The sequence below is a fragment of the Eumetopias jubatus genome, unplaced genomic scaffold, assembly GCF_037043125.1.
Source record: "Eumetopias jubatus isolate StellerSeaLion01/CBP00866 unplaced genomic scaffold, mEumJub1_p1.0 scaffold_1, whole genome shotgun sequence".
Taxonomy (NCBI): domain Eukaryota; kingdom Metazoa; phylum Chordata; class Mammalia; order Carnivora; family Otariidae; genus Eumetopias; species Eumetopias jubatus.
In genome coordinates, this window is record NW_028274807.1 from 214,047,737 (window position 1) to 214,072,701 (window position 24,965).

At 51.9% G+C, this 24,965-nt stretch overlaps 1 protein-coding gene across 1 annotated transcript in view; it reads left to right on the plus strand.

The window, feature by feature from the left end:
* Positions 1-7,827: 7,827 nt before the first annotated feature.
* MLLT1 (MLLT1 super elongation complex subunit) overlaps positions 7,828-24,965 on the plus strand; it is a 64,167-nt gene continuing 47,029 nt past the window's right edge. Inside the window, exons 1-3 of the mRNA XM_028126185.2 lie at positions 7,828-7,924; positions 17,064-17,244; positions 24,589-24,671. Coding sequence (XP_027981986.1) covers positions 7,913-7,924; positions 17,064-17,244; positions 24,589-24,671 — 276 coding nt within the window. The 5' untranslated portion in view covers positions 7,828-7,912. The remainder of the gene's footprint in view (positions 7,925-17,063; positions 17,245-24,588; positions 24,672-24,965) is intronic.

The following is a 24,965-nucleotide window of genomic DNA, read 5'->3' on the forward strand; positions in this document are numbered from 1 at the left end:
CTTTGCTAACGAGGATTGTCTGGGCATGTTATCAAGGCCCCTGGAGTGTGTCACTCCAAAAGGAGTAGAGGCTAGCCCATCTGGCCTGTTGGAGAGATGGAGAAGTTGAAAGAGAAAGGACCGCTCATGTTTATTGAGACTACCATGTGCTATATGCCCATGACACACATAATTGAACCTAATACCCCTCCCACAACCCTTCAGATAGACATGAACATTCTCATTCTATAGAAGTGGCTCAGAGAGGGCAAGCAACTTACCCAGGACCACACAGCCTGGACTCGAACCGGGTCTGTCCTGCCCCCAAAGTTCCTTGTACCACAGTTAGTCAGCAGTAGGATCGAATCTGGGTCACAGGGCCACTGCTTCCTATCCCTTTGAATTTCTTGTTCTGGAAACTGGAGGTTCTTCACCTCTGGCCCCAAGATGGATCGTACTGGGAAGAGGGGGGCAGAGAGGGAGGGAGTTTCTGCAAACTTATAAAATTGCTTGCAAAATGTTGTCTTGGTGTTTTTTTTGTGGGGAGGAGAGGAGCTGTACTTCCAAGAGATTCTCTAAGGGGGCATTTGGCACCCTGAAAGTGAAGAACCTCAGTTCAAACCTTCTGGTGGGGAGAAGGGCAGATAGAGAAGCATCTGCCTCTTGTCCCCCCTCCTACCCCACCCATGCTTCTGTCCTTAAATACATAGCAATAATTTGTCCCCACTGCCTATCTCCTGGCCCCTGCTGACCCATCCTCACAGCCTCCTCTTAGCCTCCTGGCTATGGAGGCAACAGGTGGGTAGGAGGTCTGGATACTTGTCTTGTGTAATTGGAACTAGCCATGTGATCTTGGCAAGTCCCAGTCACCATCAGGACTCTTTGTGGCAAAGGATAAAATGTTCAGTTCCAGCTGGCTGAAATGACAAAAGAACAACCAGCACATATACTTTTGAAGTTAAAGATCAAGCTGCAGATATGGCTGGATCCAGGCTTCAAGTGATGTCACCAGGGGCAGTCTCCCTCCATCCCTCTGGTCTACCTCATGGGTGGGAGGCAGCTGCCAGCAGTGCTAGGCTTTACATCCTTCCAAGTTGAAAAGTATATACCAGGGGCACCTGAGTAGATCAGTCGGTTAAGTGGCTGCCTTCGGCCCAGGTCGTGATCCCAGAGTCCTGGGATCGAGTCCCATATCAGGCTCCCTGCTCAGCAGGGAGTCTGCCTCTACCCCCCTGCTCATGCTCTCTCTCTCTCTCATGCTCTCTCCCTCTCAAATAAATAAATAAATAAATAAATAAAATCTTAAAAAAAAAAGTATATACCAAAGCTCCAAGCGCACATGCTCAGTGTCATTAGTCAGTAGGGAAATGTAAATCAAAGCCACGAGATACCATTTCATATCTGTGAAGTTGATCATAAGAAAAAAAACAGAAAAATAAATGTAGGAGAGAATGTGGAGAAGTTGGAACCCTTGTACATTGCTGATAGAAATGTAAATTGGTGAAAGCACTGTTGGAAACAGTTTGGCTGTCCCTCAGAAGTTAAGCATAGAATTACCATATGACCTGGCAATTCCGCTCCTAGGGATATACCCAAAAGAATTGAAAATATGTATTCTAACAAATACTTGTACAGAAATGTTCCTAGAAGCACCATTGATAAGAGTCAAAACGTGGAAACCATATAAATGTCTATCAGTGGATGAACCGTTAAATGTGGTATATCCATACAATGGAATATTATTCTGCTATAAAAAGGAGTGAAGCACAGACTCGTGCTACCATGTGGGACGAACCCTGAACACACGATGCTCAGTGAGAGAGCCAGAAACAAAGGGTCACACATAGTATGTGATTTCATTTCTATGAAACATCCAGAACAGGCAAATCCACAGAGACAGAAAGTGGATTCGTGAGTACCAGGGGCTGAGAGGAGGGAATGGGGAGTGACAGCTAATAGGGACGAGTTTCCTTTTCTTATGTCTTGGAACTAGATAGAGGTAGTGGTTACACAACATTGTGAATGTTCTAAATGCCACTGAATTGTACACTTTAATAGGGTTAATGGTTAATTTTATGTTATGTGAATTCCTGCACCACTAAAATTTAATAAAGCTCCCAGAGTCTCTCAGCTGGTCTTAGGTCATGCCCCACCCCACTAAACCAATTCCAGGAGTCAGAGAGATGCAATCCTTTGACTGGCCACGTTTGGACCTATGCTTCCTTGTGCCAGTGGGGAGCCCCCCTCTAACTGGGGTCTGAGAGGGGTGGGGGATAAGTGGGGGTTGGGAGTTGAAGTCCTCCTTCAAGCCTTGTGCCCTGTCATGAGTTGGCATTCTCCCGGAAGGGCTGCTATTTTAAAATTCATACAAAGGGGACTTACAGGCTCATATTGGCCCTGGGAGGAGTACCAGGATCAGGGATTGTTTCACAGAGAAACGGCAAATGTCCGGTGTGCTGCCCTCTTCTGGGGAAATGCTTTGTTGCACATATTTTTGGTCGGTTCCCAAACCATTCAGGGTTCCCTATTGCCCATGAGATAAGGGGCAAATGCTTCAATGTGCCATTCAAGATCTGCTCTGCGCTGAGGTTAATCTAGGGTGGGACTCCAACTGGCCGCTGGGCTCTGCTCCAGTTTGGTCATATTCAGTCTTGCTATGTATGGTTGTGTGTGCATTTGTGCTAAGCCCTACGCGTGGGTGCAAATAAACTGGACCACTAGGGGGCGATAGAGACCTAACGTAGTAGCAGTTCAGCCCCGGGGCGGGGGCAAGCCAGACTCCCTAAGTTCAAAATGTTACTTTCTAGCTGTGGGAGCTGGGCCACCACTTATAGTCTCTCTGTGTCTCAATTTCATTGCTTGTAACATTGAGATAACGTGTATCATGCATTTTGCCAAGTGCTCAAATTACTATTTACTTTGTCTTTCTTTAAATCTACTCCCTTTGCTCACACTGCTGTTTAAATAGGAAACATTGTGTCACTTTAAGAAGTCATTTGTTATAGATAGAAAACAACCAGAAAACTAGATACAGTAACAACAAAAAGTGTTATTAACTGCAGCTCAGTGATCCTGAACCCAGTCTGCACATTAGAATCCCCAGCTGAATTTAAACGAAAGTGTGTGTGCCTGTGCGTGTGTGTACGTGGATGTGTGTATGGGGTTAGGTGTCTCTGTCTTACTCCAGACTAATGAGACCTGAATCTCTGAAGGTGGGATTTTTTTTTAAGGCTCCTGGCACTGGTATTTTTTACAGATTATCAGGAGATTTCAAAGTCCAGGCACCAGATATGATCACCCATCCCAGGCTCTGAATTCTAGGTCTGTTCCCTTGTCATTAAGGTAGATTAGAGAATGACAGGGAAGAGTTTAAAACACATGAGCACCAAGCCAAGACTTTCTTCCTGAAGGAGTTAGAAAGACTGAAGAGAAATGAAAAGGAACCAACCTTCTCTTTCATGATTCATTATTATTTCATTTCATGCAACAACTATTTATTGAGCATCTACTTTGCGGCAGGCACTGTTCTCAGGATACATCAGTGAACAAAACAAAGATCCCGGCCCTCTTGGAGTTTCCATTCCATTTAGGGGAGATAGACAATGGACTTAATAGTAAATATGTGTATATTAGGAAGTGATAAGGGATGCCTGGGTGGCTCAGTCGTTTGGGCATCTGCCTTCAGCTCGGGTCATGATCCCTGGGTTCCTGGGATCGAGTCCCACATCGGGCTTCTTGCTTAGTGGGGAGCCTGCTTCTCCCTCTGCCTGCCACTACCCCTGCTTGTACATGTTCACTCACTCTCTCTCTCTCTCCCTCACAAATGAATAAATAAAATCTTTATTTAAAAAAGGGGGTGATAAATGCTGTGGATAAAGGAAAAATTAGAGCAGGGTCACAAGGGTTGGGGAGCTATGGTGCGGGGACAGAATTAGATGGGATGGTCATGGTAGGCCTCATCAAGAAGTTTCCTGGCTTTGCCATATACGCATCATGCAACTTTGGGCTAACTCACTCACCTCCGAGCCTCAGTTTTCTCATCTGTAAAATGGGGCCAACAACACTTACCTCATAGTATTGTGAGGATGAAATGAGATAGTATGAGTTTGCACATAACAGGTGTTGGCTATGAGAAAATGGGGCAGCCCTCTGTTGACCTCCTGAAGGAAGGAATACAGTGGTTCTATTTTAAGCACAGGATGTGTTTTTTAAAATTTTTGCTTTTTATTATAGAAATTTACACACACAGATATAAAGTATAAAGAATAGTTTGAGGAACAGTTTGACATATCCATCACCTAGATTCAACAATGTTTAACATTTGCCATTTTTGCTTCTATTTTGCATCTAATTTTTAATTAATATATTTTATTTTTTTAAAGATTTATCTAACTATTTATTTATTTGACAGAGAGAGAGCACACAAGCAGGGGGAGTGACAGGCAGAGGGAGAGGGAGAGGGAGAGGCAGGCTCACCACTGAGCAGGGACCCAGGACCCTGGGATCATGACCTGAGCCAAAGGCAGACGCTTAACCCACTGAGCCACCCAGGCGCCCCTTATTAATGTATTTAGAAGGCAATTAGTACTGGTCGGCATTTACGCAGCCACAATGTATAAGTCCTTCTAAACCAAACCCATGCATCTCTAAAACAGTAAGGACACTTTACTACACAACCATAATCTCATGATCGCAACTAACCAAATACATTTTCAAATATCAGTTGCTATTATCCATGTTCATATTTCCCCAGTTGACACAGCTAGTTTGTTCAAAACCCAAGGTCCAGTGACAGATGCCCACATTGCAGTTCGTTGTGAGGCCACCTCCTGTACCTCCGGGCAGTCACCTTTTCTCTCATTCCCTCCTGTTGACGCAAAGAAGCCAGGCTGTTGAGATTCCACCTTCTAGATTGGTCTGACTGCTTCACATGATGTCATCTCTCATGCTCCTCTGTATTCATGTGTTTCTGCTGTGAACTGGAAGTTAGGACATTAGGGGTGATCAGATGCAGGGTTAAACTTTTGGGCAAGAACTTTCCTTTTGGTGCTGTGTACTTCTCATCACTCCTGGCAGGAGTCCATCATTCTGCTTGTCCTGCTGCTTTGCTGCTAAGAGTGGTCACTGTACCAAGGTGGTGACAGCATGATGTTTCCGTGGCAGAGTTACTTTTTTCCTCTTCGCATTTAGCAGACAATCTGAGGGAAGATCTGTGGCGAACATGAGACTTTCCAGTCCCCTGTAACCTTTCAGGGAATGGTTTTAGCCTCCATAGATGACTCTTGTCCTCAATGGTTGTTTAATTAGTGGTTTGAAAATAGTGATTTTGCTATCATCCTTCCAACATTATCAGCTGGTGTTTTTCTGTGAAAAGGACTTTCCCTCATCAACTGAGCTCTTTCATGCTGTAAAGGCACGGTAAGTCAGGAGTTGATGTAGTTGGCACTTTCGAAAGTGATGAATGAGCTATGCTGTTGTCTTGATATTATTATGGACTCGCGGATATTTATATGTTCACAGTGTCAAGAAATCCATTAATTTTTTAATGTGGTAAAAATATACATAACAAAATTTATGATCATAACCACTTTCAGTGCATAGCTCAGTGGCACGAGGCACACTCACAACGTCGTGCAACCACGCCCACCCTCCATCTCCAGAACTTTCCATCTCTCCTAAACTGAGACTCTGTCCCCAGGAAACACTGACTCCCCACCCACTTCCCTAGCCCTGGCTCCCGCCCTCTCCTCTCTGTCTCTGTGGATGGGACTCCTCTAGGGATCTTCTATGAGTGGAATCACATAGGATGTGTCCTTTTGTGTCTGGCTTATTCCACTGAGCATAACGTCTTCCACATTGTAGCAGGTGTCCTTCCTTTTTAAGGCTAAATATATTCCACTGCATGGATGGATCCCATTTTGTTTGTCCATTCAACTGTTGATGGACACTTGGGTTGTTTTCCCATTATTTTTTCCGATTCTTAAAGGGTTATGCTTGATTTAGTGGGAGCCCTGGGGATATAGTTTTGAAAACCCTCCACAGTTCAGAATCTAACTGAAGGAGAATTTCCCAGATGAGTAAGGGGGAGGTGGCTGAGTTCCTGAAGCTCTTCCTTGCAACAACTGTAGCCTGAAGGTTTTTCACTGCAAGCTTCCTTTAGAGACAAATGGCTAACCCCCCAATTTTTGTCCCTTTACCTGGGGTGGTGGTTCTGAAATTTGAGTAAGTTTCACTATCATCTGCAGGGCTAGTTCAACCATCCCTCTGGGTGCAGGCCACGCATCCAGAGTTTCTGATTCTGTAAATCAAGGGAGACCAGAATTTGCATTTTGAATAAAGTTCCCAGGGGATGCCAAACCTGCTGTTTCGAGGACCACTTAGAGCTACTGATCCACTTACATCCAGTTATAGGATTAAAAAAAAAGTTGTACACACATTAAAGTTGCTGCTTATTTTCTCAGCATGTCCTTCATTTCTTCCCCCCAGCACACCCAGCCCCAAAAGGTACAGTATTACTATGACAGCATTTGGCCTTCTTCAGAGTTTTACATGGAATTATGTTCATTCCAAAGTTAACTGATTTCCTGGTGCTGTTCTTCAGAGCAAAGTAGTGCCCTGATTACCTAAAGAATACTTGGCCGACACTTAAATGTGAAGGGGAGGGCAAGAAAACCCCAAGCAAACCAAAAGCCCTGGTTTATTATAAGAAGAAATTTAAAATAACTGTACAGGGGCGCCTGGGTGGCTTAGTTGGTTAAGTGTCTGCCTTCAGCTCAGGTCATGATCCCAAGGTCCTGGGATGGAGCCCGGAGTCAAGCTCCCTTCTCAGGGAGGAGCCTGCTTCTCCCTCTCCTCCCCACTTGTGCTTCCTGTTGCTCTCTGCCTCTCTCTCAAACAAATACATAAAATCTTTAAAAAATAAAATAACTGTACAAGGGTCCCCAAGTTGCAGGCAGAAGTCCTATTGTCCGAGAGACAAGTGGCTTGCAAGATCCTAAAAAAGATGGAACGATATGTCTCTATCTCATCTAAACGAAGTTTAGAAATTGTGAAATTACATGATCATGGGTAAATTAAGAAACGGTTTTAGAGGGATTAGCATGATAAATTTCACGGATAAAATGAGACTTTCTTGATCATTTTAATGGAGAAGATTTCAAATGTGTCTCATTCCAGTTAATATGAACTAGCATTACAAGGTACTGAGTGTTCCCATTTCACAGATGCGCAAACTGAGACTCAGGGGGAGAGGTGAGTCGACCAGGCTTTCCCTGATGCAGATCCAGCTCCGGAAAATTAATTTCCAGTTCCAGAGCCCAGAGCCCATTCCATGACACGGTAGCAACACGTGGCCAGGAAACAAAAGTGTTCCTAGGGCTCCCTCCCCAGAGCTCGAACCGCCACCTCAGCCGGACCAGGTTAGGCTCAGGCCGGGGGAAGCTCCGGCCACGAGGCAGCGCCCCCTGCGGGCCGCAGTGCGCAGGCGCGGCACGCCCGTCCCGCCCCCGCCCCCCTCCACGTGCGGCGCACACCTCGCGCTCCCCTCTGCTGGGCTCGCCTCGCGCCTCCCTCCCTCCCTCCCACCGCCCCTCCGGTTCGGGCTTCCCATTGGCTGGGGGCTTCGTCCCTCCGACCGCAGCCCGGCAGGCCCCCGCCAGGCAGGAAGTCCCGCCCCAGGAGCGGCCGTCCGCGCCGCAGATTAGCCCAGGCGGCTGTCAGTCGGGGCGGCAGGCCAGAGTCGGCGGCGGGGGCCCGCGGTCGGTGCGCGACCCGGACTGGCGGTGGTTTCCGGTTCCGCGGGGCTGGCGGGCGGGCGGGCAGCCGGGAGCGGCGGCGGCGGCGGCGCCTGACAGACAATGAGGGCGGCGGGGCGGCGCTGAGCGGCGGCGGCGGCGAGCGACGCGGGGCCCGGGGGCGGGGCGGGGCGCCAGCCATGGACAATCAGGTGAGGAGCGGCCGCGCCGCCCCGGCGCAGCCCGCCGCCCGCCCGGTCCCCTCCCTCCCTCCCACGACCCGCCCGCCGGGCCCTCCTGGGTCCCGGCCTCCCCGCCCACGCTCAGCTCCCGCCCGCCCCGCTTTGTGCTCGCCCGCCGCTCCCCCGGCCTTTATGTGGGGCGGGGGCGCCCCTCCCCCATCCGCGACCCCGGCCCGGCCGGAGCGCCTCGGACTTCTCCGGGGACCCCCGCCTGGCCCGGCGCAGAGCCCCCTGAGACACCTCCCGGAGCCGCAGCCCGGCCCGGACCCCCCGGGATGCCGCTTGTGATCCCAGTCCAGCCCAGCACCCTCTGGGACGCTCCTCGGGCCCCTGAACCAGCCTAGAGCCCCCACAGCTGGCCTGGAAACCCCTGCGATGCCCTTTGGGACCCCAGGGCGGCCCAGAACCCCTTGGACCCCAGCCCACTCCAGAGTCCCCGCAGGCACCCCAGGGAACTCTGGCCCCGTCCAGAGAGTCCCACAGCTGCCCCTGTGGGGGGTGAAGGGACCCCTCAGATTTGTCAGATCTGGGCTGTACCACCCTTCTTTGGCTCTAGGGCCTGTCGCCTCCTCTCTCCGGACCCTTGGCCCAGAGTCCCCTCAAACTAAGTGAGCCCGCAGCCTGTTGCTGCTTTTTCCTTAAACCGGTTGCTGGGGTTTGAGTCCCCCCCCACCCCCAGCCCCCCCAGAATCCCTGGGACCTTGGTGCAGCCTCCCGCTTCCTCAAACCTAGGCCCACCCTAAGCCTTCTTCTCCCTCCTTCTCCTCCAGGACCGAGCCTTCTCTCACCCTTGATCTTGCCACTGCCTTAGCCTAGGTGACCATTTGCCCTTGAACTCTGGCTGGGGCCTGGGTTTTTCCCACAAGGACCCAGGCCTGAGTTGAGCTCACCCCCTCATCCCCACTTTGGACTTGGGCTTGCTTCCTCAGACACTTTTGACCTCCCCGCCCCTTGCTTCCTCAGCTCCCTCTGGTTTCAGGCCCTGGTCAGTCCCTCGGCCCCTGGTGCCTGAAGGGCTCTCTAACCTTCAGACCTTTCACACCAGGCCCAGGGGCATTTTATGCTCTGACCTGGAGCCCCTAAGCCCTTCAGACACCAGATACCTCACTTCCCTCAGCTTGGGTCCTCTTTGCCCCTGCAGCCCTGACTTACACTTCCCCACACTCTCCCCCAGTCCAGATCTCAGTCTGCCTCTTTCACCCTCAGCTGGCTTCCCTTTGCAGACCTGCAGCCCCCCCCGCCCCCCCCCGAACCTCTCTCCTTGCATTCAGGGTCTCCCGCTTCCTCCCAACATCCCACAGCCTGACGTTTTGGCTTTCAGCCACTGTCCTCTCCCCCCAGCACACCCCGTATCCCTGCCTTCCCCAGCATCTTAGGGCCTTGCTCCAAACTCAGGGTGGTTCCCCAACCTCCATAAACTCTCCCCATGGCCCCTTTCCCTCCGTCCGGAAACCTGGAGTGAAACTCTGTCAGCTTAAGTAAACCTGAGGCCTTTCAGGCCCTGGGCCCGCTTTCACCAGCTCTGCACGGTCTCCTCTTCAATACCCATGCCCCTTCCTCTCTCAAGCCTAGGACTGTTGTAGTCCCCAGCATGGGGTCATTTATTTCTTCATCCTTGCCCCCTGCCCCTGGCTTCCAGGGGCGCGAGGCCAGGAAAGGCGGTGGTGTGGGGCTATGGGGGTGGCAGCTGAAATCTGCAGTGAGGGCAGGTTGGGGCCTCCCTGGCTGCTGGCGCCACTGAGGCGGCTCTGTCTGGTAAGGCACTGTGTGGCTGTGAGGTCTCAGGGGCGCGTGGGCAGGAGACCTCCTGTCTTGCCCATCCCGGTCACCTGTGGTGGTACAGGATCATTGTGGCCTCTCTCTTGAGAGGTGGGGTAGAGTTTATAGCTGTTCAGTGATGGATTTCTGTAGCGTGGTGTGAGTTCACTTCTCTTGAAGGGACAGAGCTTGTTGCCTCCAGCCTGCACTGAGTTAAAAAACAAAAGAGAATATACCTTCAGTGTCTACCCTCAGTGAAGCCCCCCTCCGTGGGAAAGTCTTGTTGGGTACCACGCAGGCATAGAATGTGGCTCCCACCTGTCACCCCACCTGCTAGTCCCCCAGGGAGGTATCTTCAGCCCAAATGTGTCCATTCCCCTGTGATTTGCCAGGACCTGGCCGTGTGGGTTGTTGTCATTTATGTAAGTGGAATGGTGGGGATAGGTGGCATTCTTGGCCGTGACAGAAGGAGAGGACAGTCCTGCTTGAGTGGACTGGTGATCACACTTGGGCTGGGAGAGTGAGATCTCCACTGCCTGGTGTGCGGCTGCTAGCACCTGTGACTGTTTACATTCAGATGCACCAGAGCGAAAAAGGCAGTTTCTCAGTGGCCCTAGCCCCAGTTTAAGTGCCCATTAACCACCACTACTGAGCTGCTGGCCACCTGAATGGGCAGCTCAGAGAGACAACAGTTCCATCATGGCAGAAAGTTCCATGGGGCAGTGCTAGTCTAGATCCTTACAGAAGTATTCGCAAGTGAAACTGACCCCAAAGGAAAGTATGTGGCATTCCATAGTCTGAATCTCTATTCCTGGCTGCATCTTTGCCAATCTGGGAGAGGTCAGGAGCTCTGTCCCTTTCTCACAGAGATGGCAGTCCCTGGGAAGACAGGAGAGAATGGTGTCCTTTACCCAAGTGAGGGAGTTGGCTACGAGTGTGCAGGAATGACTTTGGTGCGTGGAAAACGCTTTTAATTCACTAGAATCTCGGCTTTCTCTTTCTCCCTTGAGTTGCCCCAAACCTGTACATGGCTCAGCCTGATGGGAAACAACAGGACTTTTCCCTAAGGGCCCCTTACCCTGCTTGCTTTGGGAGGGTTTGATTCTCTTTACCTTCCTGCCTTAGTCTCTAGAACTTTCAGGCTCAGCTAAGAAGGGGGATTCTGCATTTTGCTGTGGGCTCCCAACTTCTCAGCATTGAAATCCTTACCCCATGGCCAGGAAAAGTCTTTCTGATTCCCTTTGCCCTGACTTTAACCCATCTAACCCAACCCCCAGTGCAGACTCACAGGTCCATTGTGGGTTTTGTATTTTGGGGGGTCATGGCCAGGAGGCATGGGTGGTGTGGAAGGATGGCATGGGTGCAGATGGAGCAGATGGTGAGAACATGGAGGAAGGAGAATGGGGACAGTGTCTGCGGGCACTGGGGGGGGCCTTGGGAGCCAGGGGTGGTGTCAGCATCTGGATGGTCCTGTTCTCTGAAGGGACCAGGGAGTCCCCCCTTCACAGAAGCCCTGGGCCTGGCACCTGAGGTGGGTGGCCGACCCATTGAATCACACAGTTGAAATGATACTTGCTGATTCTGCCAAGTTCAGGTGTGAGATCCCACTGCTGTTGACCATCCTCTGTTCCAGAAGAGGAGGTTTGTTTCTGACAGCGATGGCCCAGTTTACAGATGTGGAAATGGAGGCTCAGGAGGGTCCCGAGAGGAGTCAGGACCAGGTGGGATTCCTAGGGAACTGTGTCCTTTTCCCAAACCCTGGGGAGAAAGGCTCAGACTTGCACAGAGCACTAACTTCAGGATGACGGGATTCTCCCCTACCCAGCTCTGAGACCATCACTGGAAAGTTGACCTGCTGAGTAGTTTGTCCTAAAGTTACTATGTTGTATAGTACTTGAGGTAGGAACCAGAATCTTCTTCACCTTTATGACCATCATAGTTCCTTTCTTTCCTTTTTTTTTTTTCTTTAAAGACTCACATATTTTAGAGAGAGCACGAGAGTGAGTGAACTGGTGGGGAGGAGCAGAGGGAGAGAGAATCTCAAGCAGACTCCCCACTGAGCATGGAGCCTGATTCGGGGCTCGGTCCCATGACCCTGAGATCATCATCTAAGCTGAAATCAAGAGTCAGACACTGAACCGACTGAGCCACCCAGGGGCCCTGTATCCATCATAGTTTCTAACTCAAAGTTTTGCATTTAGCTTTGCCAACTGTTGGTTGAATAAAAGTAACTAGGAATCAGTCACTTTGTAACCAGGCCCACCTGGCATGTAGACGGATGCCTTGATTAGCGTTGTGCTCCTTCAGAAATCTCCCAGTGCTGCTTCCTGGAGAACTTTGGTGATAGCCAGTACACCATCTCCACGTCTGTGGGCGTGAATGTCAATGCATGTATGTAGTATAAACCCCGTCCAAGCCTTCCTGGCCAGCTGGTAAGGGTCAGTCTTCCTGGGAACCTGCAAACTAAGGATTGGGGGTGTCATCACATCTCCTCATGGTCTGCACACTTATCCTTAGTTTTCAGGGAGACATTCACCGAGCCCCTTCTTGTCCCTTTGTCATTAACCTTATGCCCTGGGCCAGAGGGACGAGGCCAGACGAGCACAGGTGCGGCGCCCCCCCACCCCCCCCCCGTGTGTCACTGGTTAGAAGACCAAGGCGTTGTGCAGGGGTTGTGAGAGGTCCCTTGGCTCTGTCCCTACCTCTGGGTGGGCAGTCTTTTGCTTGAGAGGATTGTCACTGAGGGATATCCATCATGTTCCCATCTTTCTCATGTTCTGATCCAGTGACTGCTCTTGAGAGCCTCCAGCTGGGTCTGGCGGGGAGAAAGTCCTGCAAAGAGTGTTTTATTTGGTCTTGTGTTGCTATCGCTCTGTGGGACCAGCACCTTCTCCCACTTCTGTACATGTGGACTGTGTTGCCAGCAGCCGTGCCAGACCCAGTTGGACTTGGCACGGTCAATCTAGGCTGCTGAGGGGAAAAGGCTCTTCGGTGTTCTCTCTTCCTGGGAGGGGAGGGAATTGTTGTATCTGAGGGAATTGGATACGGTAGCCGAACTCCGGGCATAATTATACCACTTGGTAAAGTATGAATTCCCAGGGGAAAGGGCATCTGTTGAGAATTCCCACGAGGAAATCAGGGGAACTCTTACAGATAAACTCGTTAAAGACCTGCCTTTGGGGGCCCAGGCCGAGGGCAGGGTTCATGGGACGCGGGAAGAATCAATGAGGAAAGGCCTTAGAAGCAGCGGAGCTGTTGGAAGGAGGCTGGCTCACTATGAGTCCACACTTGGGGGGATCTCTACTGTTCAGTGAAGAGGTGTCCTCCAGGGTCTATTTGCCTGGCTTGCAGGACTTAGGATTACCACCCTTGGGTTCCAGTTGATCTGGCGAGAGCAGTGCATGGCTGAAGGCCCTCAGCCCAAGCCTAACTGTCTCCGATCACCCTCAGAGCCCTGGAGCTGCTCCATCTCCATCTGAGGGTCTTCCAGGTGATATCCCAGAAGTAAAATAGTGAACTCTTTCCGGGGCAGGTGTGGAATGTTCCCCCTTTGTTCCCAGCTTTTGTGGGGGGAGTGGGTGGCAAAGTGGTTCCCAGGGTCCTGGGACATGGCAGGCACTGAGGCCAGGTCACTGGGGCTACTTCCAGCCACCCACTTGGAGGTTGAGCAGAGTGCCTCCAAGCAGCAGGCGGGACAAGTGAGATGCATTCCTTCGGAGACAGTTGAGAGCTTAACTAACTGGCAGTTAACCTCTTTATAAAGCCAGGCACCCTTCGTGGAGAAACAGCTAACTGGTTCACCTCAATTCCTTGGTTCTGCTGCATGGGGAAGGAGTCCAGGTGGAGTAAGGGAGGAGGGGGGCAGAACCCTTGAAGGTGGAATTGGCTTAGTTGTGCTAATAAGTTATCATGACTTGACAAGTCAGAGTAGCTGGGGAGGGCTCAGTTTTTCTCCTGTCTCCAGCTCAGGTAGCTTGTATGTCTTACTGAATCAGTGATTTCTTTTCTAAGACAGTGGGCTCAGAATCCGTGTGACTCCACCATCTTTATTTCTTGAAAGATTCCAGCATTCGGAGGGGGGGGGGGGCATTCCTCTTGTTAGTGCACCAGCGTACGCTGTCTTCGGCCCCTCAAGGCGGGGCGGCAGGGCGGGGGGGCGGGGGGGTTGTCCAGGCTGAGTTGGCGCCAGCCCGGGGGGCATAGATGCTGCCCGGGCAGAGCTTTCGGCATGGTCTGCCAGCTGCAGAGATCACCCAGCACCGCTTCACAACCTTCCTGTTTACTTTGGCCTCTGGGACGGTTTCTTGGCGCTTCGTTCTCTCCCTCTCTGTGGAACTGTGGTCTTCCATTCTTTCACAATAACTGCCCTGCCCCTGGTGTGCCCTGGGTAGGAGCCCCAGCTAATCAGAACTGCTGAGAAGGCAGCCGGCTTGGTGAATAGCCGACTCTGAGGAGACCTCTCAGGACATGGGAATTAACCCCCAAGAACCAAAAGTCAGAGTCGTCTGCCGGCGCATGGTTAGGGTCCTATGTAGTTAGTTCACCTGTAACCCTCCTAGCAGTCCAGGGAGCATCTCCCGATTTCTCAGTGTGAAGGCAGAGTTTCTGTCCTGTGTGTAGGGGCATCTGGGGGTTCCGGTCCACTCGGGGTAATGTAAATACTGGTTGGGCTCATCTGTGGTGAACATGGGCCATATGCAGTGCTCTGCACATGGAGGCTTGGGTTGATTTGAGCATTACCTGTTTATCCAGACGTTTGCTCCCTCGTCTCTAGCTTTTCGTGTGGTGTTTCCCCCTTGCGTATCCCGTCGCCTGTCTCCCTCCCCACGCCCCACCACCACATGGCGTCGGCAGCACCCCAGTGCCCTGGGTCTTGGGCTTGAGCTTCCTTGTCTCTCTTCTATCCGGTCTTTTTTTTTTTTTTAAGGGGGGAGCTCGAACTCATGGCTCTGAGATCAAGAGCCGCATGCTGTACGGACTGAGCCACTCAGGCGCCCCTCCATCCACTCTCAAGTCCTGCCAGTTCTCCCGTTTCAGACTCTGCTAAATCTCCTTTTCCAGCCACTCCCTCTGGTTGCCTCCTAGCAGGCTTGTTGTTTGTCTGTCTGTCCTTTTCTGCCTTCAGCCTAAACTGTACACAATTGCCGGGGAATTTTGACTCAGATACTGTTTCCTTGCATCCATCATCTCCTTACAATTGGCTGTCAGTTCTGCTGTGGGGAATCTAAATGCTCCATCCCAGCCCCCACCTGGCCCTCCAGTGGCCCCGGACCCAGCGAGCCCCTGCTCTTTTCCCCGCGGAGCCCCCCAGTGGCTGCGATCCCGTGCTGGGGGACCTCCTACTCTGTGGTTTACAGTTGGCTCGCTCCGTGCGCAGAGCCTCCCACTAGCTCTCCCATACACTGGGAACCCCTGTCTTATCAGTGTCCTTATTGGCCCTTCCCTCTTGGAAATCACCACTTAGAATTTGCTGATCTAGGAAGGCTCTCTAGTTTAAATTATCTCGTACTATTGATGCCTCGTATATGGTGGTTCCAAGACGGAAGTAAAGGATGAGCTAGATGTGGTCCCTGGGGAGGCAGCAGTGAGCAGCCAAGGAGCAGGGGGGGGGGGGGATGAAGTGGGTGCAGTACCCAGACGGCCGCGGAGCCTCTAAGGCATGCCACCAGCTTGGGGACAGCTCATGTGTTTGTGTGTGCACGCGTGCCCATACCTCAACACATAAAACCTACACGTGGATGGCAAGACACACTCTGACTTCAGAAAGCTTGAAAAGTGAAAAACGAGCATCTTGGACTTGAGGAAACACACAGGTGGGAGGCAGGAGGTGTGTTGACTTTATTCTGAGGGAGTGGCAAGCCACTGAAAGCTGCACTGGCAGAACGATCATTTGTGTCTGTCCTGCTTTCCTGTCAGTGACCGAGAGGGCGAGGAGGGAGGGAGGGCGCTGGTGTGGCGATCTGCTCCTTGGGGCGCGGGGGCTGGGAATCATAGAAGAGGCAGGAGGACACACAAGGTCGGCTGGGGAGAAAGGGGTTCCAAAGTACAGAGCAGGAGGTCTCTGGTGGGTGGCGGGGAGGGTGGTTCCCTGGAGGGGGGCGCGGGGGCTGAGGGGGACTTTGCTGGGTAAGTGTGGGTTGCACGCCACCCAGTAACGTGCTCTTGGCTGCCTCAGCACTTAGGAACAAGTGTCCACTTGGCCTCTGCTTTCTTTGTGGCATTCTTGCATTTGATACTAGGTGTCAGGCTTTATGAGAAGCCTGGGGCGGATCTTACAGACCAGAGTGGATGTTTACAGTGGGTTCCCTTTCAGTGGTTTTGGCCCACCTAGGCGTAAACGTTTTGTGGCTTTGTGTTCAGTGGAGTGGAGCTGGCACGAGCTCCCTCACGTTTCAGGCACAGAGTCGTCCCCCACGTGGCTTCATCCTGGCCCCTCCATTTGCACTGTGAACCACTATTCTGCCCTTAAAACTGAAAGCCAGTGTTTGTGTGGACTCAGGTGACCCCAAGGGCCTCTGTTCTCCAGAGGCATCCCACGGGGCAGAGGAGAGGGAACACGCTTTCATCAAGGAGCTTGGGTGACTTGACCAGGGAGGCCAGATGGCAGAGGGGGACACACCTGTGCTTGAATCCGGGCCCTGCTCCCTACCAGCTGACGGTGTGCTGCTTAGCAGCTCGATCCTGGGGCCTTGGTTTCCTCATCTGTAAAATGAAGGAACTGCATTGGTCACACTGGGAGATGTATTCAGAGAGCTCTTGGTGAGGATTCCAGCTCAGGACAAGGAGCCACCCCCAAGAGTCAGACATCCAGGCAGGGCCAACAACAGATTGTGAGCCGATGAGTTCCAGAAGTGACAGATGCTAAGAATATAGGACGTGACACAGAGTGACCGGGGTGGTGGTGGGTGCCTTCAGATTGCGTGGCCAGGGGGTCTTCCCGGAGGAGGTGACACTCAAGCCGAGACTTCAGTGACAGGAAGGAGCCAGCCTTGGGAAGGCCTAGGGAAAGAGCACCTGAGACAGGGAACCCCGGGTGCAGAGACCCCGAGATAGGAGTGAGCGGGGCTTGTTGGAGGAACAGTGGGGAGGCTGGCTGAGACGGTGGATGGGGATGAGGGCAGGAAACAGCAGGGCCTCCAGTGGGCCTGCCGAGCAGCTCACATGGTGCCTCGTCCACTGTAAGGCTCTTTGTGCCCTCGTTGTGAGTTGAGAATCCCGTGGCAGTGCTCAAGAGTCTTGTCTCTTCCTGTGGCCAGCGTTCACCATGCTCTGTAGACGATAGGGTGGGAAGGCTTGCGGTCCTCTGCTCTGGGCTTTTCACTGACCTGCGCCGGCGTCTTTCTCCCTCCAGTGCACTGTCCAGGTCAAGTTAGAGCTGGGACACCGCGCCCAACTGCGCAAGAAGCCCACCACAGAGGGGTTCACCCACGATTGGATGGTGTTTGTCCGTGGCCCTGAGCAATGTGAAATCCAGCACTTCGTGGAGAAAGTGGTCTTCCGGCTGCACGACAGCTTCCCCAAGCCCAAGCGTGGTGAGTGCCTCCAGCCTGGTGGGGCAGCCCTGCAGGGACCGACTGTTGTGACATAACCCTTGTGTCATCACTCCTTGAAAGGCTTGTTTCCTCCCTCTCCTCGGGAGCAACGGGGTCCACACTCTGAGCTTCTGGCTTGCACCCCCCTCCATGCTGGAGGGAAGGTACCCAGCCAGGATGCGGCCCTTTCTGACTTTAAAATAAAATGGTCCTCCTCCCTCCTCTCTGCTTGTCCTTCAGCTCATGAGATCACGGTAGGGAAAACCCAAAGGAGGTGGTGACTGTGTCTTGTATCATTGTTTAGACCTGGGCTCTGAGAAGCATGCAGAGAACGTAGCCAGTGGCCATTGGGTGGGAAGGGCGACTTACTCCCACCTGGTGAGTAATCAGGAAATTGCTTATTGGGCCTACATTTGATGAGAGATGCCATTTTAAGAATTTGCGATATTTGGGGCAAAAAGCATAAAGGTTCTCATTTCACCGCTGTCTTGTTTTGTGTGTCTTCCTTCCCTGCTCCACCCCCCACACTGCTGTTTGTGGAGAAGGAAGCACCTCATTCATGTATTCTGCACAGATCTCGATCACCTGTGGCCCAGGAGTCTGAGGGGGCTGAGAGGTGGGAACTCACCCAGGTTGGGGGGGTGGCGGTGTCAGAGAACACTGCCTAGGGAATTTGGGTTGAAGTTGGGGACCGTCTCCTTAGCTCTGTGGGCCCGGTGCCATGTCTGCTTTTCTCATCATTGAGTCCCCCCCCGGGTGAAGTGTGGCACGTCAGTCACGGGGGTCTAGTAAATAATTTCTTGAACGGATGTGTTGATAAAGGAGAGAAGGACTTTTTTGCTGGAAAAGTACTGCAGGGTGGGGACAGCCGCTGCTGAGCCCTCTGCCCCAAGTGCGGGGGACCATGGGGGCTGAGCGTGAGCAGGCGTGGATGGCCTCAGGCTGAAGCGGGAGCACGGCGTGGGATCCCCTGGGGCCTGGGCCTGTGCCAGCAAGTGGCTTGTGCTCTAGTGGGGAAATGACTTCTGTTACACATGCAGAAAGTTCTGGTTCACAGGGGAAGGCAACTGGAGATTCCTAGCAGTGTGGTAGCCATTTGTTTTTCTTCTGGTTTCTTCCATCGGCTCTCAGCTATTCCTTTCCCTCATTTCTCCTTTCCTGGTCTCCTTTTCCTTCTTTTCTTGAGCATCCTGGAGGAAAGCAGCTCGGTTACTACAGCAGCACATGTCTATCAAGCACCTTCAGGAATAAGTCCATGGTGCTTACCGGGCACTTCCTGCTAAGCTCTTTTCCCGTTCGGGGTCCCTGTGCAGTCTCCCCACAGTGCCCTGACCTATGGGAGGCAGGCTCAGGAGGGCCCGCTGCACGGCCTGTGCTTTAAAGCCAGGTCTGCACACTGGCCTGGGGGCTGGGGTAGTGCCCCTGCTTGTTATCAGCACCCGCACGCCCCTTCCCTCGGGTGTTCCTGCTTGCTGTCGGTGCTGTCCTCCTGGACTGGGCCCTCCGAGCCTCCTTAGGCAGCTTCCTGTCCAGTTCTTCACCGCCGCCTCCCCCATCTTCTCCCCTTCCCTCTGGGGTGGCCCCGGTGGGATGTTTCCATCCACCTTTAAGCTGTTTATTTCACCTTTGTGTCCCCCTGGGCACCAGAAGCGACACGAATGGCAGTCTGCGTTTATCATGCACTTGCTCTGTGCCATGCTCGTGACAGCCCTGCCACGTGGGGCCTCCCAGAATCTCTCAAGGCATATGTGGTCACTGAGGTTCAGAGAGGCCCAGTAGCCCGTGGTGGTCATGTGGAGGCGGCACCTGCTGAGTTCCACGTACTTGGGAAATGGGGTGATGAGTGGAGCACACTCTCTGAACGCGTCAGCTCTGGGGCAGAGGTGTGATCAGTAGCTGAAGCATGCTGGTTTCGAAGTCTGTTTGTGAGCGCAGACGCCCGAGCACGAGCACGGGGAGCAGCTGCACCAAATGTATCACATTGTGAACATGGCGGTGTTGACCAGACTCATCTTGCCAGTTGTCAACAAGACATGGATCAGGTTAAAGAGAGTGTGAATTTCACACAGGACTCTCTGAAATTACACATGATCTACTTAAAAAGCCTTTTTTCAATCAAATACGGGCTCCTAACAAACCCAACAGAAGTGTGCAGGGCGGGAAGTTTCCCTTTCTGTCTCACACTGGCCATGCTGCCCCGGGGCACTCGAGCCCTTTCTGGATTTCTCCTTCCCGAACATCTTAAAAAGATTTCATTTATTTATTTGACAGAGAGAGACACAGCGAGAGAGGGAACACAAGCAGGGGGAGTGGCAGAGGGAGAAGCAGGCTCACCGCAGAGCAGGGAGCGCGATGCGGGGCTCGATCCCAGGACCCTGGGATCATGACCTGAGCTGAGGGCAGACGCTTAACGACTGAGCCACCCAGGCGCCCCATTCCCGAACATCTTAAAAGTAGTAGAAGCAAATTTGCTACCTCCTGGTTTTCCAAATTAAAACAATGTTTTTAACTTACCAGCTCTATGCTAAACTCCAGCCCTTCCTCCAGCATCTCTAACAAGTTTTGTAAGTAAGTGATTCGTTTTCAGTGGTTGTCTTTGTGACTTTGAATGAGGAGACAAACCTGCTCACCTTTTGGATCCTCCACAGTGGCTCCCGTCATCCTTGGAGGAAGACCTCTGGCTGCTGGGTCTAACTCATGGTTTCTTTGCTCAGCCACCCACATGCCACATGCTTTGTAGCCTTTTGCTTTTTTTGTTTTGTTTTGTTTTTGTTTTTTTCCCTTTTTAGCCCCCTCTTAAATTACACGTTATTATCTTGTCCATCTTCCCTCTTCCCCCGAGAGAGAGATGTAGGTCTTGCTGTATGCAGTTTGCTGCTGTGACCTTAGTGCTGAAAGGATACAGTAGGTGCTTACTAAATATTTATTGAATGAACAAATGGGTTCTCCAGACCTGTCAACTTTTGTACTTTTGTCTGTGCTTTCTGACTTTCCACCTGGGAAGAGAAGGACCTGAGCACCCCTGTCTTTCCTTGAGCCTTACACCCCTCCTTTTGGGGGCTACACTTCTGCTCTCAGATTAGAGATTAATTCTAGAAGTTGGAAACCAACTGTTCTGTTGATTCTGTTCCCTATTGGGCTGGTCATGTTGCCAGGATTTCATTCATCCTCTGAGTGGGCCACCCAAAGGAGAACGCTCAAGGTCATGTCAAGGTCATGTCAAGGTCACGTGGGTCCTTTCTGTCGTTCTTGATTAAAATTTCGCCCTGTTTACTTTGCCTCATGTTTGGGCTATAACTTTGAATAATTTGCTTCTCCCCGTTTTCCCCGTGTTGTTTTTTGATATCCAAGGAACTTCACTTTTTTCACATCCTCTCGATCATTTCCTCTATTTGGTGTTTTTTTTTTTCCCCCTCCTGGATATTTCATTCTGGTTCTCTTTATCTTTCTTCTCTAATTAGGACTGGCAGCTGTCAAGGCCACCTCTTTAGCAGCTACCCTGGGACTTTATTGTTCTCCTGGGGGGATTGATTTATTACCCTGTGTTTTGGCTTGTTGTTTTACTGGAGTAATTTCTAAAGTAATGTCCCAAGAGACTAATTGCTTAAGCAATTTCGAAGAGAGGCATGTGGGAAATAAACTCTGACTCCTAGTGCATTGGAGAATGCCATTAATGTCTTCTCACACTTGACTGATAGTTTGGTTGGGTATAATATTTTAGTTTGAGACTTGTGATCACTGAGAACTTTTGAAGTACTGCTTCACCCTCTTCTGAGGAGTCCGATGCTATTGGGTTCTGACGCTACTGCAGATGACCTGTTTTGTTTGTTTGCTTACTTTTCTCTAGAAGCATTTAGGATATTTTTTATAGCATTGTTTCTGGGGTCTTTTTTGTTGTTCTTAATGTTGGACGTTTGGTGTCCTTCATTTTTAACTCTGAAAAATTTTCTTCTACTTCTTTGACAATTTCTTTTTATTTTCTCTTTTTTGTTTCTGGGATGCTTCGTACTTAACTCCTGTATGTTTAAATCTTTTCCTGCGTAAAACAGGAATAATGGTATCTGTCTCAGAAGGTTGTCCTAAGGATTAAACGCGTTAATATGTATAAAGTGCTAGGCACACAGTAGGTGCTTTATAAATATTAGGTACTGTTACTCTTTGTTTAATCTGAACTGTTTCTTTACATCTCACCCTTTAAATATGTGTCTTTTTGTTCTGCATCCTGGGAGGTTTCCTCCACTCTACTTTCTAGTCTTCCCATTGAGTTTTAAAATTATAAGTACTCTATTTTTAACTTCTAAGAGCCCTTTCCTACTTTCTAATTATCCTTTTTAAAGTATTTTGTTTTTATTTGTTGGGCATATCTTGAATCTGAGGACATTGGCTCTAATTTGTTGTTGTTGTTTTCCTCAAGTTCTCATGTGGTCTCCAAATTATTCCTGTTTTTTTTTTTTTTTTTTAAGATTTGAGAGAGAGATCGTGAGAGAGAGCAGAGCAGAGGGCAGGGGAAGAGGGAGAATCAGGCTCCCTGCTGGGCAGGGAGCCCCACGTGGGGCTTGATCCCAGGACCCCAGGATCATGACCTGAGCTAAAGGCAAGACGCTTAACCATCTGAGCCACCCAGGCGCCCCTGAATTATTCCTGTTTCTTTTTTTCTTTTTTTTTTTAGATTTTATTTATTTATTTGACAGAGACACAGTGAGAGAGGGAACATAAGCAGGGTTCTCCCTGCAAAGTGGGGAGCCTGATGCAGAGCTCAATCCCAGGACCCTGGGATCATGACCTGAGCCGAAGGCAGATGCTTAACGACTGAGCCACCCAGGCGCCCCTGAATTATTCCTGTTTCTTTGGGCTCTCTCCTCCAGGTGGGAACTCTTACTGGGAGCTCTTTGTAAGGCAGGATGGGTTTTCTTGACCAGTAGGCTTCTGGTTAGGGAGTGGAGCCCCCAATTTCAAGATGAGGTCATCAGAAGAAAGTGATCTGTGATGGGAGAGGGTCAGTGTGGCTGGATCTAGGACCTGAGGCCAGGCTGGCAAGAGATGGGGCCGGTCATGACAAAGCACCTTGCAACACCCTTGAGGGACTTGAAGTTGGTCCTGAGGGCAGTGGGGAGCCATCAGGGGACATGGTCCGGTTCACAGTTCAGAATGATCATTACAGCTCAGGAGTGAGCCTGAGACAGAATAGCCAGCGAGGTGCTGGCCAGTAACACATGCGAGAGGCAGGGTGCCTGGGCTGGAGCAGAGGCACGGGGCGCCAGGGCAGTGGGTTATTACAGAGTGTTTTGGAGGTAGACGTGATAGCACTCGGTGACAGGTGAGCTTGGGAGACCGAGGAGTCAGGGTGACCTCAGGTCCTTGGGTGGGTCGTGGGCAGCCTGGGTCCTGAGCTGTGGGATGCTGGGGAAGTGCAGGTTTAAGAGGGGCATGAGGAGGTGGCTTGGGGTTGGCTATATCTGAGCTTCCCATCTGGCCCCCGTGGGAGAATGTCTGAGGAGCAGAAGGAGACTGGCTGGAATAGAGATCTGCTGCTGACCTCACCCGGGCTACGTGGGTTTACTACCTGTTGGCCCAGCCTGTTGTCCTGGAGGCAGGGCTGCTCCTTCCTTCTAGGTGGGCTGAGCATCAGACCGAGGGTGGTGACACAGAGGAAATCGGTGCCAGACTAGAGGCGTCCTCATGGCCTCTGTCATCACTCCAGCACCCGACACTGCCAGACGTGGACAGTGGCAGAGCGAATGAATGGATGCAGTCACCACTGCATTTGGCAGCAGTAATGATTTACACGGAGACCCTTATGTCAGGTGACAGTGTTCGGGGTGCTCAACAGAGGCAGCTGGGGCCACTGCTGGCCTCCAGGAGGCTGTGCTGTGTGCTGTGGCATGTCCGGGGGCTGTTTTGGGAGCCCCCTCCCCCCGACGCCTGGTGGGGAAGCCAGTCCAGTTGAGTAAGCCTCATATACCGGTGGTGTGCAACGTCCTGCCCCCCAGAAGTGTCTCCTGTGGCAGGGCACGGGACTGGCTCCTAGAGTGCCCAGCGAGCACACAGCTGGGGAGAGGATAGCCGGCTTCCGGCTGGACTTCGAAGGGAGAAGGGTCTTCAGCATGGGGGGGTGGGATGGGATGGAAGGAGGGAGCCTTGGGTGAGGTTGCCGGAGCCAAGGCCGGCTCATACCCCTGCGGCTCATCCCTGCTCTGGTCTGCGAGGCCAGCAGGGCTCCTGAAGCCTGAGCCACAAGCCTGTCCCCTGCTCCCCTGGGGTTTGCAGGCTGGGGTCCCATGCAAGGCCTTCCAGCTCGCCCTGCCTTTGAGGGTCCCTAGTTATTCCAAACCTACCGTGTTGGCCAGTTTTTTGGGGATAGATGAGATTCATGAGGTATTTGACATATGATGTTGGATGAGATATTTGAGAGCTGAAAAGATTTTTTTAAAAGAAAAACCTTACACTATTTTAATTTTTAAAGATTCTTTTTCATTATGTTCCATGCACTGTTTTCCAGCAGTTTCTGGCCCACTTAAGGATTATCTGACTGGTGCAGACATGTGCATAATGGTTTTTCACGATTGGCAGGATGTTTTCCTGTCTCCCACTAGGGTGCCTCTGGAGAGGGAGGGGTGAAGGACCTGGGGAGCTGACCTGTACTGTTCTGATTTTTCTTAAAAGCGGGAGAACGGTATTTTCATGACAGCATGCCTGTCAAAACATTGAGGTTCATTCTGGAGGGTGTGGTTGCTGGAGGTCATTTTACTTGTACTTTGCTGTTCTTTTTAGTTTCAGCTTCCCCCCCCCGCCCCCATCTCTGGGGTTAACAAGTCATTTGGGAATGCCTTTGTGAGGCGCTAAAATGGAACCCCGGGGAGTCCCAGCGAAGACCCGCCGTCACCATCTCCCATTTCCCTGCTCCCTGCGTCGGTGTCCCTGCCGCCCAGCTGGGCCTCCGTTAGCGTGTTTGAGTGAGTAGCGGCAGGTGGCAGATACGGTCCTCCCTGTGCGGGCCGCTGGGGCCGCACAGGGCCTGGCACCTCACTGCCCTGATTCGGTTGAACTCATGCGGCCTGTGGCTGGCAGTGGCTACTCTGTCCTAGCTCGTCTCACGTCCCTTCCTGTGCCTCTCTGCCGCCCTCCTTCTGTGGCGGGGTCACCTTTCTCCTGCTCTGCTCCTTCTATGCCCTGTGATGCTTCAAATTCCAGGGGAATTGACACTCCCAGGGGGATCTGGCCTCTTGAAAGGCCACAGTCCGGTGAGGCTGACTGAGCCCCCGAAAAGCGCAGAGGGCCCGCTGCCGGCGGCTGGGCCTTCCAAGTGTGCAGGAAGCTGATGATGCATTTTCCCTTTCTTTTTAGTGTGCAAGGAGCCCCCTTACAAAGTGGAGGAGTCGGGTTACGCTGGCTTCATCATGCCCATCGAGGTGTACTTCAAAAACAAGGTAGGATCCTGGAATAGTCGCGAGGAGGACCCACCGTTCACAGAAGAGGAGGGGGAGCTGGGGCTGCCTGCGGGGTGGAGTGTTGGAGTCACTCGGAGCCGACATCCGAGTTACAGGCGCCGGTGCGTGAAGGCGGGGGCTGGGGAAGCGGCCTGCTGGGGCGGCAGGTGGGGGTGCGCGTGGGTGTGGCCTTCTCGGGGAGCAGCCGGGCCACGTCCCCGTCCAGTTGCCCTGAAGGTGTGTGTGGGCCCCGAGTCAGAAGTGACATGCCACGGCAGGGCCAGATTCCACGGA